At 43.1% G+C, this 17057-nt stretch overlaps 1 protein-coding gene across 2 annotated transcripts in view; it reads left to right on the plus strand.

The window, feature by feature from the left end:
* Window positions 1–17057, plus strand: part of PAH (phenylalanine hydroxylase) — a 75271-nt gene extending 58214 nt beyond the window's left edge. For both annotated transcript variants that reach the window (XM_030214396.1, XM_030214397.1), the window contains 4 exons: window positions 160–255; window positions 2824–2957; window positions 6877–6992; window positions 14752–17057. In XM_030214396.1, the coding sequence (XP_030070256.1) occupies window positions 160–255; window positions 2824–2957; window positions 6877–6992; window positions 14752–14795 (390 nt within the window). In that variant the 3' untranslated portion in view covers window positions 14796–17057. The remainder of the gene's footprint in view (window positions 1–159; window positions 256–2823; window positions 2958–6876; window positions 6993–14751) is intronic.

Here is a 17057-nt window from a genome sequence, read left to right on the forward strand (position 1 = left end):
GCCTGGCTTTGTAAAAAAAAAGGGGGGGGGGGGGGTAAGTTTGCTTTATTGTGCCCACTTGCAACTCATCTAGTCCTGACAGTAGATAGCAGTGCTGTAAATAAATAATGAATTTTAAATCTGTTGGTTTCATATATACTTTTTGATTATTAACACTAGGTGTATTGGTTTACCGTGGAGTTTGGACTCTGCAAACAGGGTGGTCACATCAAGGCATATGGTGCAGGACTGTTGTCTTCATTTGGAGAACTGCAGGTTTGTTTTCAAATAAATAAATATATGAGGGAGAGAGAATTTATAAATATTTAATACTTTTTTAGGACCTGGCAGAATTTCCTCCTTCACATTGGGACTTTTGAAAATCCAGATACCTTTAAGTACATGGGGAATCCACTGCTTTCCCTGGGATTGGTAGAATGGAATGTTGCTACTATTTGAGATTCTACATTGAATATTGCTACTCGCTGCACCCTACGCCTGGAATAAACTTCCTGAGCCCCTACGTCTTGCCCCGTCCTTGGCCACCTTTAAATCTAGACTGAAAGCCCACCTCTTTAACATTGCTTTTGACTCGTAACCACTCGCCTCCACCTACCCTTCTCTCTTCCTTCCCGTTCACATTAATTGATTTGATTTGCTTACTTTATTTATTTTTGTCTATTAGATTGTAAGCTCTTTGAGCAGGGACTGTCTTTCTTCTATGTTTGTGCAGCGCTGCGTATGCCTTGTAGCGCTATAGAAATGCTAAATAGTAGTAGTAGTAGTAGTAGTAGTAATGTTGCTATTCTTTGAGGTTCTAACATGGAATGTTGCTACTATTTGAGATTCTACATGGAATATTGCTACTATTTGAGATTCTACTTGGAATGTTGCTACTAATTGGGTTTCTGCCAGGTACATGTAACTTGGATTAGCCACTGCTAGAAACAGGATAATGAGCTGGATGGACCATTGGTCTGACCCAGTATGACTGTTCTTATGTTCTTAACTGAAATTTTTCTTTCTAAATTTGAATTAGCAACAATTTCTAAATATTTTAGTAATCATGAACATTTTCTTGTTTGGTTTTTTTTTCTCTTACCCATCTCAAAGTGAGTTGAAATCTATTTTCTAAAAGAGTTGATCATCTAGCTTCAGGCATTGCCCCTGGATTCTATAAATGGCACACAAATTTCCACGCACAAAATTGCATGCTCTTCTGAGATGCATGCACAACTGAATTGGCTAATGAGCCAATTAGTGCCAATTATTGAGGGCTAACAATCAATTATTGGTTGTTAATTGGCAACAATTTGGATTTGTGCACACATCTTGCTAAGTGATATAAAGATCCGTGTGCAAATCTTACGGCGTGAACTCAAAAGGGTGCATGGCCATGGGAAGAGCGTGGGTGGGTCGGGGCATTCATGTAAGATGTGCACAGTATTACTGAAGATCATGGATCTACACCTAAATTACGCACCAGGATTCAGTTGGTATAAATCCTCAAGCCCTACTTGGAGCGCTGTTTATAGAATAGTGCTCTGTGTAGATTTGTTTTGGGGGGGACTGTTTTTTGAGCACTATTTACTGAATCTAGTCCTAGGTGGTTAGACCTGTTATTTGAAAAGGTTTCCCTAGTGATTATATTTATTCACACTTAAAGTAGGCATTCACAAAGGCGTGCTTTGGACACAGGAGAAAATTAACCAGCTAGAATGAACTACACACCATTAGGCAGCTTGAGAGCCAAGTGACGAAATTATGGGGACTGTGTTTTTCTTCTGTTTTGTGTCTATGGGAAAAATGCTTTGTAGATCAGGTCTATATATTTAGCATTATTCTTTAAGGTATATTCCCACTAAATCTTTTAAAATTAGATGTGTCTTCTGTGGAGACACTGGGGGGTACTGGTGGTGTCCATCATAATCTACTGTTGTATAGAGCGTTTCTAATAGGTAAAAAATGCATTCTAGCCAATTGGATCCAACATGAGGCTCCTACATATTGGCAGTGGCTTAATAGACTACATGCGTTATTATTAATGGAACTAAGAGAAGTACACTGGAAATTTAAGAGACAAAAAGAGTTTTATTTAATATGGAAATGTTATATGCAAGTTCTGGCCCCACGAGCACGCAGTGCTGTTCTTAACCAACTAGGGAGCCTTTAATGAAATGGAGAGTGCTACCCACTACATGCCGGTGACAGTCAATCCTAATATACAGGAGACTTGACCTCTTGGGGGAGGGAGGGGAGAGGAGAGGGGGTGAGGGAGGTGAGGGAGGGTAACATAGGAGAGGGGGGAGGGGGGAATCGACAAATTAAAAATTTGAATGGACAATGACACCTGAGAGACATGAAGTATCTGACGAAGGAATTCCTGTATGATTGATTGAGGGTTATCAATATATACTTACAGAGATCGGTTAACATGAGCCTACTTTACTTAGTTGGGGGTAAGTCCAAGGACCCGGACCTTCCCCAGTAATATGTCTGTTGTGTTATTGCTCTGGCGTTGGGGGCTACATTGGATTTGTTAGCATACATGGAGATATGACACTGTTTTTGTAAAGAGGGAGGAGGGACAATATGTACGGGAAAAAATGAACAAATCACACAAACTCATGGTTGTAAAGTTTTATTGATTGTTCAATAAAAAGTGTTTAAAACTAAAATTAGATGTGTCTTCTAAGAATTATTTTTGTTACTGGCTTGACCAGTAAATGAATATCTCCTTAAACATCTTAGAGAAAAGCTATGAGATTTTACTAGTGCATGTACTCAGTAGGGCTGCACAATAGCAGTTTGAATTTAAAATAGTAAATGTTCTTTGTTTCCCAGTATTGTCTGACGGATAAACCTGAAATTCGCCCTTTTGAACCGGAAAAGACTGCCGTTCAGAAGTATCCAATCACCGAGTTCCAGCCTGTCTACTATGTAGCAGAAAGTTTTGAAGATGCAAAGGAAAAAGTGCGGTAAGCACGGGGAGAGCAATCATTCAACTGGAAGCACATTTTAAAAACCAAACTGTTTTGAATGCGTTCCTTTCCCTGACTCTGTTCCACTTTGTCTGTCTATTAAAATATGCAGGCTGTTATCCAAAGCCCTTTCTTTTAGCTGCATTCAAATCCTCTTTATACATGGAGAAAAGCATATGACTACAGTGGCCAATATAATTTGCTATGTTTATATAGCAACTAGTAAAAAAGGCCCGTTTCTGACACAAATGAAATGGGCGCTAGCAAGGTTTTCCTCGGAGTGTGTATGTTTGAGAGAGTGTGTGACAAAGAGAGAGTGAGACTGGGTGCAAGTGTGTCTGTGAGAGAGAGAGAGTGTGTGTGATTCTCCTCTCTCCCCTGCCACCCCTGTAGCCACCCAGCGATTCTCCTCTCTCCCCTGCCCCCCCCCCCTCCAGCCACCCAGCGCTTCTCCTGTCTCCCCTGCCCCCCCCAGTCACCCAGCGATTCTCCTCTCTCCCCTGCTCCCCCTCCAGCCATCCAGAGATTCTCCTCTGTCCCCTGCCCCCCCTCCAGCCACCCAGCGCTTCTCCTGTCTCCCCTGCCCCCCCCAGTCACCCAGCGATTCTCCTCTCTCCCCTGCTCCCCCTCCAGCCATCCAGAGATTCTCCTCTCTCCCCTGCCCCCCCTCCAGCCACCCAGCGATTCTCCTGTCTCCCCTGCCCCCCCAGTCACCCAGCGATTCTCCTCTCTCCCCTGCTCCCCCTCCAGCCACCCAGAGATTCTCCTCTGTCCCCTGCCCCCCTTTCCAGCCACCCAGCGATTCTCCTCTGTCCCTTGTCCCCCTCCAGCCGCCCAGCGATTGTCCTTGCTCCCCTGATTACCTCCATCGAAGCGGCCGTGTCATTGAAAGCCCTGCCCGTCTCCAGCCTTCCCTTCAAGTTCGTTCCCTCAAAGTCCCGCCCTCTGGCTGGCTTCCGTAACGTTCCGTTCGTAACATCTCCTCACATCAGCCAGCCTCCAGCGTTCCCTTCCCTCTCACTGTTCCGCCCTCTGACGTCATTACATTTTGACGTGAGGGCGGGGCAGTGAGGGGGAATGGAACGCTGGAGGTTGGCTGACATCAGGAGATGGTTACGAACGCAGGTAGACACATTGGAATGTTGCAGGAGCAAATTATTATATAGTTGTAGTTTTTGATTAGAGCATTCCGTTTTTCCAAAAACATTTCCCTGAGCATGAGATTGCTTGGAAGCCAACTGAGAGCCTAAACGGCCTATTTGTACATGATCTGCATGTTTTTGCTCTTAGCAATGTAGTTTGGTGGAGGTGAAGTGAATTTACACTATTCTTGCATATTTTTAAAATATATGAGTGCACACATAGAGCTAGATTCTATATATGGTGCCTGAAAATTCTGCATGGAAAAGAAATACGCCAAGGCTTATTCTGTAAAGTAAGCCTAAATTTTATAGAGTAGGCTTAAATTTCCGCGTGAGATATAGACAAACACCGAGCGCCTCTCCACGCCACCAAATGTAGTTGCGGCCATTTATGCCATATTTTACTTGGCATAAATCCTGATTCCTAAATTGGGCATGGAGCGGGTATATTCTATAACAACGAACATAGATTTTAGAAATGTCTGTGCCACGTCCATGGCCCCTTTTTAAATATGCAATTTAGGATTTAGGCACACCACATTACAGAATACGCTGAATGAGATGTGCGTGCAAATCTTATTTAATGTCAATTAGTGCTGATAATTGGTTGTTAACATCCACTTAAAAACACTGATTAGCTAGTTAACCAATTAAGTTATGTGCATTGTTACAGAATACGTTTTGGTTTCCATACAGAAATTAAGGTGTCGTATATAGAATCCTGGGGATAGGGAGGAATTTTATAAATGGCACTCAAAAATCTGTGCCAGAAAAAAATCAGCGCTAAGAACTATTCTTTTGAGTTGCGCACTATGAGATTTAGGCACTCCATGTTATAAAACAGCGTACAGGAAGATGTGTGCACAAATCCAAATTAATGCCAATTAATTTCAATAATTTATTGTTAAGTTCAATTAATTGATAGTGGCTCGTTAACCAATTTGCGCACGTAACTTAGATCTGCATTGAAAATTCAGCACCATATATAGAATCCATAGGATACAGTACATGTGCAACTTTCCACCTTCAGAGCAGGTATACATTTGTGTGAAAGCCTTTGGGCTGGTTCTCTGTGCCTATTCTCTAAAGGCATATAGGCACCTATCCAGCTTATTTTCGAAAGAGAAGGGCGGCCATCTTCCGTCATAAATCGGGAGATGGCCGGCCATCTCTCAAGTCCGGTGAAATCGGAAGTCCGTCGCGGAGCCGACCAAACTTCAAGGGGGTGTGTCGGCAGGGTACAGAAGGTGGGACCGGGGCGTGGTTAAGAAATGGAAAATAGAAAGCTGGCCCTGACGAGCATTTGACCGACTTTACTTGGTCCCTTTTTGTTCACGACCAAGCTTCACAAAGGTGCCCCAACTGACCAGATGGCCACCGGAGGGATTGGGGGATGAGCTCCCCTTACTCCCCCAGTGGTCACCAACCCCCTCCCATCCAAAAAAAAATTAAAAACATTTTTTTGCCAGCCTCTATGCCAGCCTCAAATATCATACCCAGCTCCATCACAGCAGTATGCAGGTCCCTGGAGCAGTTTTTAGTGGGTGCAGTGCACTTCAGGCAGGTGGGCCCAGGCCCATCCCCCCCCCCCCGACCTGTTACACTTGTGGTGGTAAATGGGTACCCTCCACCCCCCCCCAAACCCACTGTACCCACATGTAGGTGCCCCCCTTCATCCCTAAGGGCTATGGTAGTGGTGTACAGTTGAGTGGGTAGTGGGTTTTGAGGGGGATTTGGGGGGCTCAGCACCCAAGGTAAGGGAGCTATGCAGCTGGGAGCTATTTTTGAAGTCCACTGCAGTGCCCCCTAGGGTGCCTGGTTGGTGTCCTGGCATGTGAGGGGGACAAGTGCACTACAAATGCTGGCTCCTCCCCCGACCAAATGCCTTGGATTTGACCAGGTCTGAGATCGCCGCTATTAGTTTCCATTATCGCTGAAAACCAATGCCGGCCATCTCTAAAGCCGGCCCAAATGTTGAGATTTGGACGGCTCTGATCGTATTATCGAAACAAAAGATAGCCGGCCATCTTGTTTCGATAAAACAGTCGGAACGCCGCTTTATGGGGCTGGCCTTGAAGATGGCCACCCTTATAGATGGCTGGCCCCGTTCGATTATGCCCCTCCACATTACCTTTCTAAAACAGGCTTAAATTAGGCATCTTTTCCCAACTTTGTTATAGAAGTCCTATTGTAAAATCAGCCCCATTGGAAATAATTCTATATAGATGGCACCAAGAATGCTTGCGAATGACTAGAATACCGACATATAAACATAAATGCCAAAATTCCAGCTATGTACTATTGTATGAGATGGTGCCTAAATGCAATGATGTATATACTTTGAAGGTGGACATATGGATGGGAAGTGTCTGGGGACGCATGGGTGGGATGCACAATTATGTGTGTATATTATAGAATACTAAGATTATGTGCATTTTTCAACAATATACGTGTAAGTATTTACAACCGCTCTATGGTTGGTGTAAATGGTCTTGCCTAAACTCTATGCACGTATTCATGCTACTGTACTAGTATTCTATAAAGAAAATTAGGCTCCTATTTTCCTTTATTGAGTAGACCCTGATAGAAACTTTCTTGATGCTTAAGCACTTCATAGACTTGCCTTTACTGTGGATATCTTGAAAACCCAACTGGCTGTGGGCTTACCATAATAGGACTGGATAGTCCTGATCTAGGATAGCCTTCTCCATGGGCTACCACAGCAAGGTCTATGTTTGAAAGGTAATGCATCCTGTATTTAATTTTTGCTTTAGGAAATTTGCTTCCACAATTCCTCGACCCTTCTCAGTTCGTTACAATCCATACACTCAGAGCATCGAGGTCCTGGACAGTGCCCAGCAGCTGAAGAATCTTGCTGACTCCATCAGCAGTAAGAATTGTTTTCTGTATTCATTTCCTCATACTCTGGAGTGTAATATATTACTTTATGAGGTGTATTGTGAGAACATTACAGATGACAGTATGCACATACTAGATGTTAATTTTTCTTTAGCGAAGGGCTAAGGACAAAAGGTTACCTGTTCAAGTCTGTATTTTATTTAAGGTTTTATGCTTGGCCCCTAAGCTGATTCAAAAAAAGTGCAACTGATTACTTATCCAGGCTCATCTCTCTATATGCCTAACAGGGTCCATAGATCAGTGGATTCTAATCATCTTGTGCCCAGCTTGAATCTATATGTCATTCAGCCTTTTTCCCCTCCTCAGCTTTAGAATGACCTTCCCCCTGTGATCCAGAAGAAATTTTCTTTTTGTGAAATTTAAGATGCTCCTAAAGCCCCATTTTCCCACCAGGCTTTGGGGAGCGGGGTGCCTGGCTGCTATGCTCTATACTTTTTTCTTGTGTATGCATGGTTTCTCTGTTCCTTATTTTATGATATTGGCATTCCTTTCTTCCTTTCCTATTTTAGGTTGTAAACCACTCTGATCTACTAGTTTAGTAAGGGTGGTATAGTATACCTCAATAAATACAAACATTAACAAAAGCCTCTAAAGCAGTGGTTCTCCACCCAGTCCTCGGACACACCTATCCAGTCAGGTTTTCAGATACCCACAATAAATATGGATGAGATAAATTTACATACATTACCTCCATTGTATGCAAAATGTTCTCATGCATATTCATTGTGGGTATCCTAAAAAGTTGATTGGCTAGGTGTGTCCTGAGGACTGGGTTGAGAACTGGAGAGTTGAATGGGGACAGAAATCTAACCCATCCCCACCCATCCTTGTGAGGAATCTGACTTGTCCCTGCCCATCCCCTTGGGAATCTAACCCATTCCAGCCCTTCTCAACCCTGCTCTAAAGGGAACTGAGGCCCAAACACACAAAGAATATCCACAACAATCTTGGAAAGACCTTAAAGGGGTTACTATTCAGTGGGAATTTATCCTAGTTAAATACCGCTGACTGGTCCTAGAGCACAAATTCAGCAACAGTTAAGTGGACAGGGCCACTAAATACCTGCTCTGTCTGTCGCTGCCCTATCCAGTTAATGCTAGGGCCATCTGGGGTAGAGTTGGGGTGGTTCCCTGGCTATCTGGGTACCACTGATATCCAGTGCCAGTGCCAACTGGGACACTTCGGAACAGGCACATTTTGGCACTGGGACACTGCTGCACAGGCACATTTAAGCACCGGGAAGCTTCGACACAGGCACATTTCGGCACAGTCATATTTCGTTCCTGGGACACTTCGGCACCAGCACATTTTGGCACTCGGACACTTCAGCACAGGCACATTTTGGCACTGGAACACTTCAGCACAAGCACATTTCGGCACTGGGGCACTGGGACACTTCGGCACATGCACATTTTGGCACCGGCATTTTTCGGCATTGGGATACTTTGACACAGGCACATTTCAGCACAGGCACACTTTATTTTTTATTTTTTCTTGTTACATTTGTACCCCGCGCTTTCCCACTCATGGCAGGCTCAATGAGGCTTACATGGGGCAATGGAGGATTAAGTGACTTGCCCAGAGTCACAAGGAGCTGCCTGTGCCTGAAGTGGGAATCAAACTCAGTTCCCCAGGACCAAAGTCCACCACCCTAACCACTAGGCCACTCCTCCACTTCAGCACAGGCACATGTCAGCACAGGCACATTTCGGCACTGGGACACTACGGCACAGGCACCTTTCGGCACTAGGACATTTTGGCACTGCGACAGCAGCACTGGCACATTTCGGCATAGGCACATTTCGGCATAGGGACACTTTGGCACAGGCACATTTCGGCACTGGGACACGTCAGCACAGGAACATTTTGGCATAGGTACATTTTAGCACAGGCACTCTTCGGCACATGCACACTTTGTCACAGGCACATTTCGGCACTGGGACACTTTGGCACAGGACTACACTTAACTACACTTAATTTAACTACTCTTAACTTAACTACACTTAACTTCACTTAACTTGTCTTCACTTAACTTCACTTATCTTAACTACACTTAACTACACTTAACTTCACTTATCTTATCTATACTTAACACTACACTTAACTTTACTTAACTTAACTACTCTTAACTACACTTAACTACACTTATCTTAACTACACTTAACTACAGAACTACCACCAGCGGTCACATTGGGCAGCTTGGTAAAAGACCTTCTCTATTTCTTGAAAAGTCAGCATCCTATATGACTTGAGACTTCTTGATCCCAAATTTGTGAACTAACTTAAGAGCACTTAAATTAAGTGTATTTAACTTAAGAGTGCTTAACTTAAGCGCACTTAAACCTAAGAGCACTTAACTTAAGCACGCTTATCTTAAGAGCACTTAACTTCACTTATGTTAACTACACAACTACACTACACTTTACTTAACTTAACTACACTTATCTTAACTACACTTAACTACAGAACTACCACCAGCGGTCACATTGGGCCACTGGGTAAAAGACCTCTATTTCTTGAAAAGTCAGCTGCCTATATGACTTGAGACTTCTTGATTCCAAATTTGTGGACTAACTTAAGAGCACTTAAACCTAAGAGCGCTTAACTTAAGTGCGCTTATCTTAAGAGCACTTAAACTAAGAGTGCTTAACTTAAGAGCACTTAACCTAAGAGATCTTACCTTGAGAGCACTTAACTTAAGTGTACTTCACTTCACGTAGCTTAACTGCACTTAAATACACTTAACTTATCTACACGTAACTATACTTAACTTAAATCCACTTGGTAAAAGACCTCTATTTCTTGAAAAGTCAGCTGCCTATATGACTTGAGACTTCTTGATTCCAAATTTGTGGACTAACTTAAGAGCACTTAAACCTAAGAGCGCTTAACTTAAGTGCACTTATCTTAAGAGCACTTAAACTAAGAGCGCTTCTTAAGAGCACTTAAACTAAGAGCGCTTAACTTAAGAGCACTTAACCTAAGAGATCTTACCTTGAGAGCACTTAACTTAAGTGTACTTCACTTCACTTAGCTTAACTGCACTTAAATACACTTAACTTATCTACACTTAACTACACTTAACTTCACTTAACTACACTTAACTTAAATCCAGGCAGTAGGACCACATAAATAGCAACCCTAACTTGCCCAAATAACTATCTAGGTACCAGCACTGAATATTACCGACACCTCGGAGCCATCAAGTGGCCGAATATTCAATGCCAGTACTTGGAAGGAGCCAACATTGAATTTCCAATCAAAATTCAGCCCATGGTCGTCACCATTTATAAAACATGAAGGGCCGATATGCAGACCACGGGAGTTAGCCTGGCTATCTCCCTTGGTCAGCGCTTAATATCGGATATTCAATGCCGAGTCATTTCCAATGACTGGCATTGTATATCTGGGGGGGGGGGGGGGGGGGTTGATCCACTTTGAACTTAACCGGCCAAGCCGATATTCTGCGCTAGCTGCTTAAGTTCAAACTGGCCACAAATATACCACCTATACATGCAGCCAAAGGTAGTTGCCAAGCCCACTCTAAAGATTGGCAGATCGCTGGTTATATTGCGCTGCTAGCCACTAACTGGCGATATTCAGTAGGGATAGCAGGCTGTCTACTGCTGTGTATTGCTAGATAGCCAGCTATGTACCATTTAATCAGCCAGGTGCTGTTCCTGGCCGGTTAAATGGTTTTGAATATTGGAGGGGGGGGGGGGTGAATGCCATGGGCTAAATATCCCTCAGATACTATTTAAAATGATAAGGTTATATATCATGTATCGATCTTAGCAGGGACAGTTGTTACCCTGTCTTTATTTTTGACATTATCCAAAAAGTGTCAAAATAGAAATATGATTAAACTACTTTTTGCATTTTATGGTCAAGTAAAGACATTTCCCTAATCAAACACATGTTTAATGCAGTACTATGGATCCTAAGCATGGATTCACATTTTCTGATGATTTAATCGTAACTTTAAATGCTGCCTTTCTTTTTCCCAGTATATAATAATGTGTGATGCTGCACATGGTTGGCTACTCTGTAATTAATGGCAGGACAAGATCTTCGGACTGGCACCCTCAATGAGTACTAAAGGCATGAAAAAAATAAACCAGCATATCCATAGCTTCAACTAGACTGGGGATAAAGAAAAGGAACATACATTTCTGTTTATTTATAACATAGTCAATATGGGGCTCATTTTCAAAACAATAAAAGCAACCAAAAAACGTCATAAGGTAGCAGAAGGATGTTTTTTCTCTTTAAAACGTCCAAGTTGCAATTTTTGACACCTCGATTTTAGACGTTTAGCTCCACAGTTCATCAAAATTTCAAGGGGGCATGTTGGGGGGGGGTGTTTTAGGTGGGACATGGGCATCACCAAAAGATAGACATTTTTCTGCAATAATGGAATAAAATGAAAACGTCTAGGGCCAAAATTAAGACATTTTTGGCTAGACCTGAGTCAATCATTACCAGTGGAGGAATTAAGGTTTAACCCCCATTACTCCCCCAGTGGTCGCTGACCCCCTCCTACCCCCCACCCCCTAAAACTGTGAAAAAAACAATACATACCAGTTTCTATGACAGCTTCAGATGTTATGGCCAGTCTTATTAGAGCAGCAAGCAGGTCCCTGGAATAGCCTGGTGGTCAATGCACTGTAGAGAAGGGGACCCAGGCCCATATCCTACTCTAACTAGTGGTGGAAAGTGTGAGCCCTCTAAAACCCACCAAAAACCTACTGCACTTACATACAAGGCATAAGGGCTATTGTAGTTGTGTGCAGTTAGATACAGTAGGTTTTTGGTGGGTTTTGGAGGGCTCACCATACAATATGGGTTCCATCTTTCTTACACCCTATGCTGTCTATTAAAATGTTTTACTGTGTATTATCATACTATGACTATTAGTTCACTCAAGCTGAAAAGATAATTCGAAACTCAAACCACGGTCTCACACCCACTGTGCAAATATGTAAATAAAAGAACAAGCTATCACCCCTGTATCACCACTTCACTGTGCTTCGTAGTGGAGAAAAAAAGCCTCAGTAATGCCACCCAGCCAGCCCAAGAATATCAGACTATAAGGCGTGGGCCCGGCGCACCACCATCTGGCCCAAAAAAACTCCACAATAGCTATGTGACATTTGGTGATTTAATGATATATGAACTTGCTTATCATATGACCCCCAAAGCACTAAGCTATTGTGGAGTTTTTTTTGAGCCAGATGGTGGTGCGCCGGGCCCATGCTTTATAGTCTGACTAGTAAAAAAGGCCCGTTTCTGAAACCAATGAAACGGGCGCTAGCATGTGGTTTTTGTGTGTGTGTGTGTGTGTGTGTGTGTGTGTATGTGTCACAGAGTTATTTTGTGTGTGTGTGAGTGTGTGAGGGTGCGGTGTGTGTGCAGGTTGTTGATATGTGTCTTTTTTTGTTTTGTTTTGTTTTGTTTTTTGCTTGGGGGTTGGGGGATGTGCTGTGCTGTGCTGGCAAAGTGTTTTGGATTGGTGTGTGGCTTTGAGGGTGTGTTTCTGTTGTATTGTGTGTGTGTGGTTTTGTCTGTCAAGGAGGTTTGTGGAGGGGGGTCTTTCTGTTGGTGAAATGTAAATGTGGTTGTAGGGGGGTCAGCCTTTGTTGAGTGTTGTTTTTTTTTTTCCATGTTTTTTTTTTGTGTTGTGCTGAGGCAGCAGTGTTGTTTTAGATGGGCGGAAGGTAGAGGAGCACGTTCTTTGTCTGTCGGTATTTTTTGGCCGTTTCAGGGCTGCTGTAGGGGAATGCTGGAAGAGAAATGTGCTGTTGGAAGCAGCGCCATCTTTTTCCATTGGGCTGGGGTTCTGGGCATCCTGGAGGTGGGAGACGGCTTGCCTGAGGACGGGGATGGTTGTTTTAAATTGGCGGAAGGGAGAAGAGCACGGTCTTGGGCCGTTGGGGGGTGATCCGGTATGTTTGGTCCATTTCAGGCCAGCTGCAGGGGAATGCTGGAACATTTATGTGCTGCAGGAATCAGTGCTGTCTTTTTCCAGGTGCTCGGGGAATCCCCGAGGTGGGAGACAGCTTGCCTGAGGCTGGGGATGGTTGGGCACGTCCTTGGCCGCTTCGGCAAAAGGGGAAGAGGAAGGGGTGGGGAGTTACCTGCAGCCGCCTGAGAAACCATGTATTCTTTGTTTGTTTTGTATTATTAGTTTGCATTTCTGTTGAAGAAAGAGTGGATGCCTTTTGAATGATGGAGGTGGTGCGTCGGTGTGCGGTTGTTTTGTTAGTTTGGCAGCCAGTCTCCAGCGATTCCTAGGCAGGGAAGGAGTACTCCTCCCCCTTCCTTGGTCGCTGTTTGCTGCTGGCTGGGTAGCGGGTAATCCTTCCAGCTGGGCCGCAGCTTGTCCTGTTCGCCCACGTCCAAGATGGTGATGGGCACGTTGTTTTCCGGCTCCTCTGACTCCATGTCAAGCGATCCCAAATATAGTCTGTGCTATAGGCCCTCTGGCACTCTTCAGTACTGGCATTAGGCATTTAAAAATTTCTCCCCCCCCCCCCCCCCCCGGTCTATTTTTGCACATACCCACAGCAGGAATATTCTTCTCTCGTTCCAGCGGTGGTTCTGTGCTCTCCGTGCTGCACAGATAATGAGCCATTCTGCTGGGGAATGCTCCTCCCTTATTGTCAAGTAGTTTCCTCTGATTGGTCCGTCTTACGTTGCCTAGTGTTGCCTGGGAATGGTGTTGTGATGGTCCTTTGTGTTTCAGAATGTTGAGGGTGTTTTTTCTGATTGGGCCGTCATGCGAGGGTGGGGCAGAGAGACGTGGTCAGTGTTGTGGCTTCACCACCATGAATCCATGAACCCTTCAGTGAGTGACTGAGTGACTTCAGAACGTTGTCTTCAGAACGTTGAGGGTGAATTTTATTATAGTAGATATTCTTGGGCTGGCTCTGTGGCATTACTGAGGCTTTTTTTCTCCACTATGAAGCACAGTGAAGTGGTGGTACAGGGGTGATAGCTTGTTCTTTTATTTACATATTTGCCCAGTGGGTGTGAGACGGTGGTTTGAGTTTCGTATTATCATACTATGCCATACTTTGTATTGTCTGAATATTTTTCCTGCTGTAATTGTCTATAGCTTATGTTTGAGTTGTTCTTGCTGTACACCGCCTTGAGTGAATTCCTTCAAAAGGCAGTAAATCTAATAAATAGATAAATGTAAGGGAGAAACGGTGAGATGTGTACCTCGGACCTTTTATGCAAAGCCCACTGCAGTGCTCCCTAGGGCACCCCACTGTTCTACTAGAATGTATGAGTTGCCAGTCTACTAAGAATACTGGCCCCACCATACATCCCAATGGCTTGTTTTTGTGCATCTTTCCCCTGGACTCTTTTTTTTTTTTTTCAAAAATGGTCCCAAATGTCAGATGCACTAAGCAAAAAATGTCTAGCAAATGGCCATTTTTTGAAACAAAAAGTTGGACATTTTCTGTTTTGAAAATGGCCATGTTCGCTACTAGATTTTTAGACATTTTTCGCAAAATTGGATTTAGATGTCATATTGAAATGCCCCGCTACATCTCCTAGGAATGTTCAGAATCGTATCATACTTTCTGATCAGCATAAGTTGTGGACAGGTCTCTCCGTCTTTCCACTGCAAAGCGTATAAGCATGATGGTTTTTGCTTGGAGCTCTATTGCTCATTAATTATGGAATGTAAATATAATAAGGAAAAATGTTTGCTTTTCTAGGTGAAATGGGACTTCTCTGCAGTGCTCTGAGGAAGCTGGAATGAGGCTAGGATGAATCTTGTCTACCACTAACTGCAGATGTATTCAGATGTTGTATTTAACCATCTCCTATCATTAAGTTGAAAAATTAATGTTAACTGTATATATATATATAAATATATATGTATGTTATATGAAATATAGAAGATTGATGTAGTTATATTACACATTATCATACTCATTTAATTCTGAAAACAAATTAACCTTGTGCTATTTGCATTTATATGATTTATGTACATACACAATATAGCAAAAATGCATCCATAATCCACATGTAATGCAGTAAAACCCTGATTATCTGACATTAATGGGACCAACAGGTGGTCGGATAACCAAAAATATCAAACAATCCAGACACATTGGGGCACCACTGCCACACTCAATGCATCTCTTCCCCCCCCCCCCCCCAAAAAAAAAAAAAGTAGCAGCTGCACATCCAGGACCTCAAAATGACTACTGCAACCTGCAAGTGGAGCCAACTTGGGCAAGAGGGATGGAATCTCTCCTGCTATGCCTTTACTGCTAGACCACCAGGGATTGTAAGGTAAGTCTGGAGGGCATACGGGTGGCTGGGTGGGGAGAGGAGGCACTTGGGGGTCCTGGAGGTCTAGTTGCTACAGTTCAGGGGGAGGGACAGATTTGCTGAGTGTGACAATGTTTCCCCACTCTTTGGGAGGGAAGGTGGGTATTATTGGATAACCAAAGGTTGGTTAATTGGGACTCTACTGGAAATCTAAAATCAATGTAGTGGAATTATCTGCATAAATATTATATCACATCATATTCTAGATCACTCTTATCAACAATGAATTTGCATTTTCAGAATATCAACATTTTCTAAAGTTTTTCATCAGAATTCAAATGGAGCGATATTCAGCTGCTGTGGTCAGTGGATTTTAGGAACGCTGGCTGCAGTGGTCAAAAACTGTCCAGATTTTCAGCACCACCATCTGGATAGTCAGGTCCATGCTGGAACTTATCTGGATAATGGCGTTATTCAATCTGCTTTCTTGATATCTGGATAACTTAGGACAGCCTTCTGGAGTTGACATTCAGTGGGACATCCAGATAGGACCTGCTAACTGTGTCCATAGGCCGTCCTAACTTTATGTGGTTACTTATCCGAGTACTGGACTGAGGAGAGGCCAAGTTATACCTGTGACACTCAGTATCCAGATACCTTCACTGAAGATCCAGGTGTAAAAGAAAACTATGGTGGCCAGGCCACAGACTGCCACAGGCTGAATATCATGGGGTATGTCTTCTGAGTTATCCAGATAAAGACTGAATATTACTACTATTTGGATATGTTCTGTGACTGTAGCTCAAGTACTAGCTGAATACCTTTTTTTTTTTTTCAGAGAAAAGCCCTCAGAAACCTCTGACACTAGGTCTTAGGTTTTGAACACTGTTACTAGATTTTGTAACGTTGTATCCAGTGTTCAGTTTCTATCATTGGGCAAAAACTCTGGTTACTTTATAATCAGCTTGTAAATCTCGCATTTATAGATGATATCAAATAAAGCACTTAACTTGCAATTTAATATCTCAAAAGAGCTTAAAGTTGTCAGCATCAAAAAAGCACTTAGTTTAGATGTTTCTATATTAAGGACCCAGCAAATAGTTTTAAAGTTCAACGGGGCCACCGTTTCACTCTTATACGGCTTCGTCAGGAACTGTACTGTATGCTGGTACGCATCCAATATTTTAGTCTCGGAACTAAGTTCTCAAAAATGGCGCCGGAGATGGCCGGCTAAGTTTAAACCGGCCAAAGACATCCCAGCTATTTAAGTGGCCCAATGTGGGTGAATGCAGTGAATATCTGGGGTAGCCAGCTATATCATCTGACATAACCGATTATCTCCTAGCTGCTAACCGGGAATATGCAGCGGGGGATAGCTGAATATCACTGGATAGCCAGTTAAGTGCCATTTAACTGGCCAGGTGTTGTTCCTGGCCAGTTAAATAGTTTTCAATATCGAGGGGATTAAATATACAGCTGCGTCCATCAGGCTTAGGGCAGATTTACTCAACCTTTTGCCCAGAATGGGACAAAAAGTCTTCAAAAAAAACAGGCTCTCAAGGGGCTTAATAACAGGATAAGGATAGCAGCTGGGATCATTTAAACAGAATTATACTTATGCAAAATAGAATAATTTCAATGCTTTGAAGTTTAATGATGTTTTCCACAGTATGTCCAATTGTTATGTATGTATGCTTTTAAAGCTAGAAATTTGTTTTGAAAATAAAAGTAGGTCATGTTCTTT

The sequence above is a fragment of the Microcaecilia unicolor genome, chromosome 9 (assembly GCF_901765095.1).
Source record: "Microcaecilia unicolor chromosome 9, aMicUni1.1, whole genome shotgun sequence".
In the NCBI taxonomy this organism is placed as follows: Eukaryota; Metazoa; Chordata; class Amphibia; order Gymnophiona; family Siphonopidae; genus Microcaecilia; species Microcaecilia unicolor.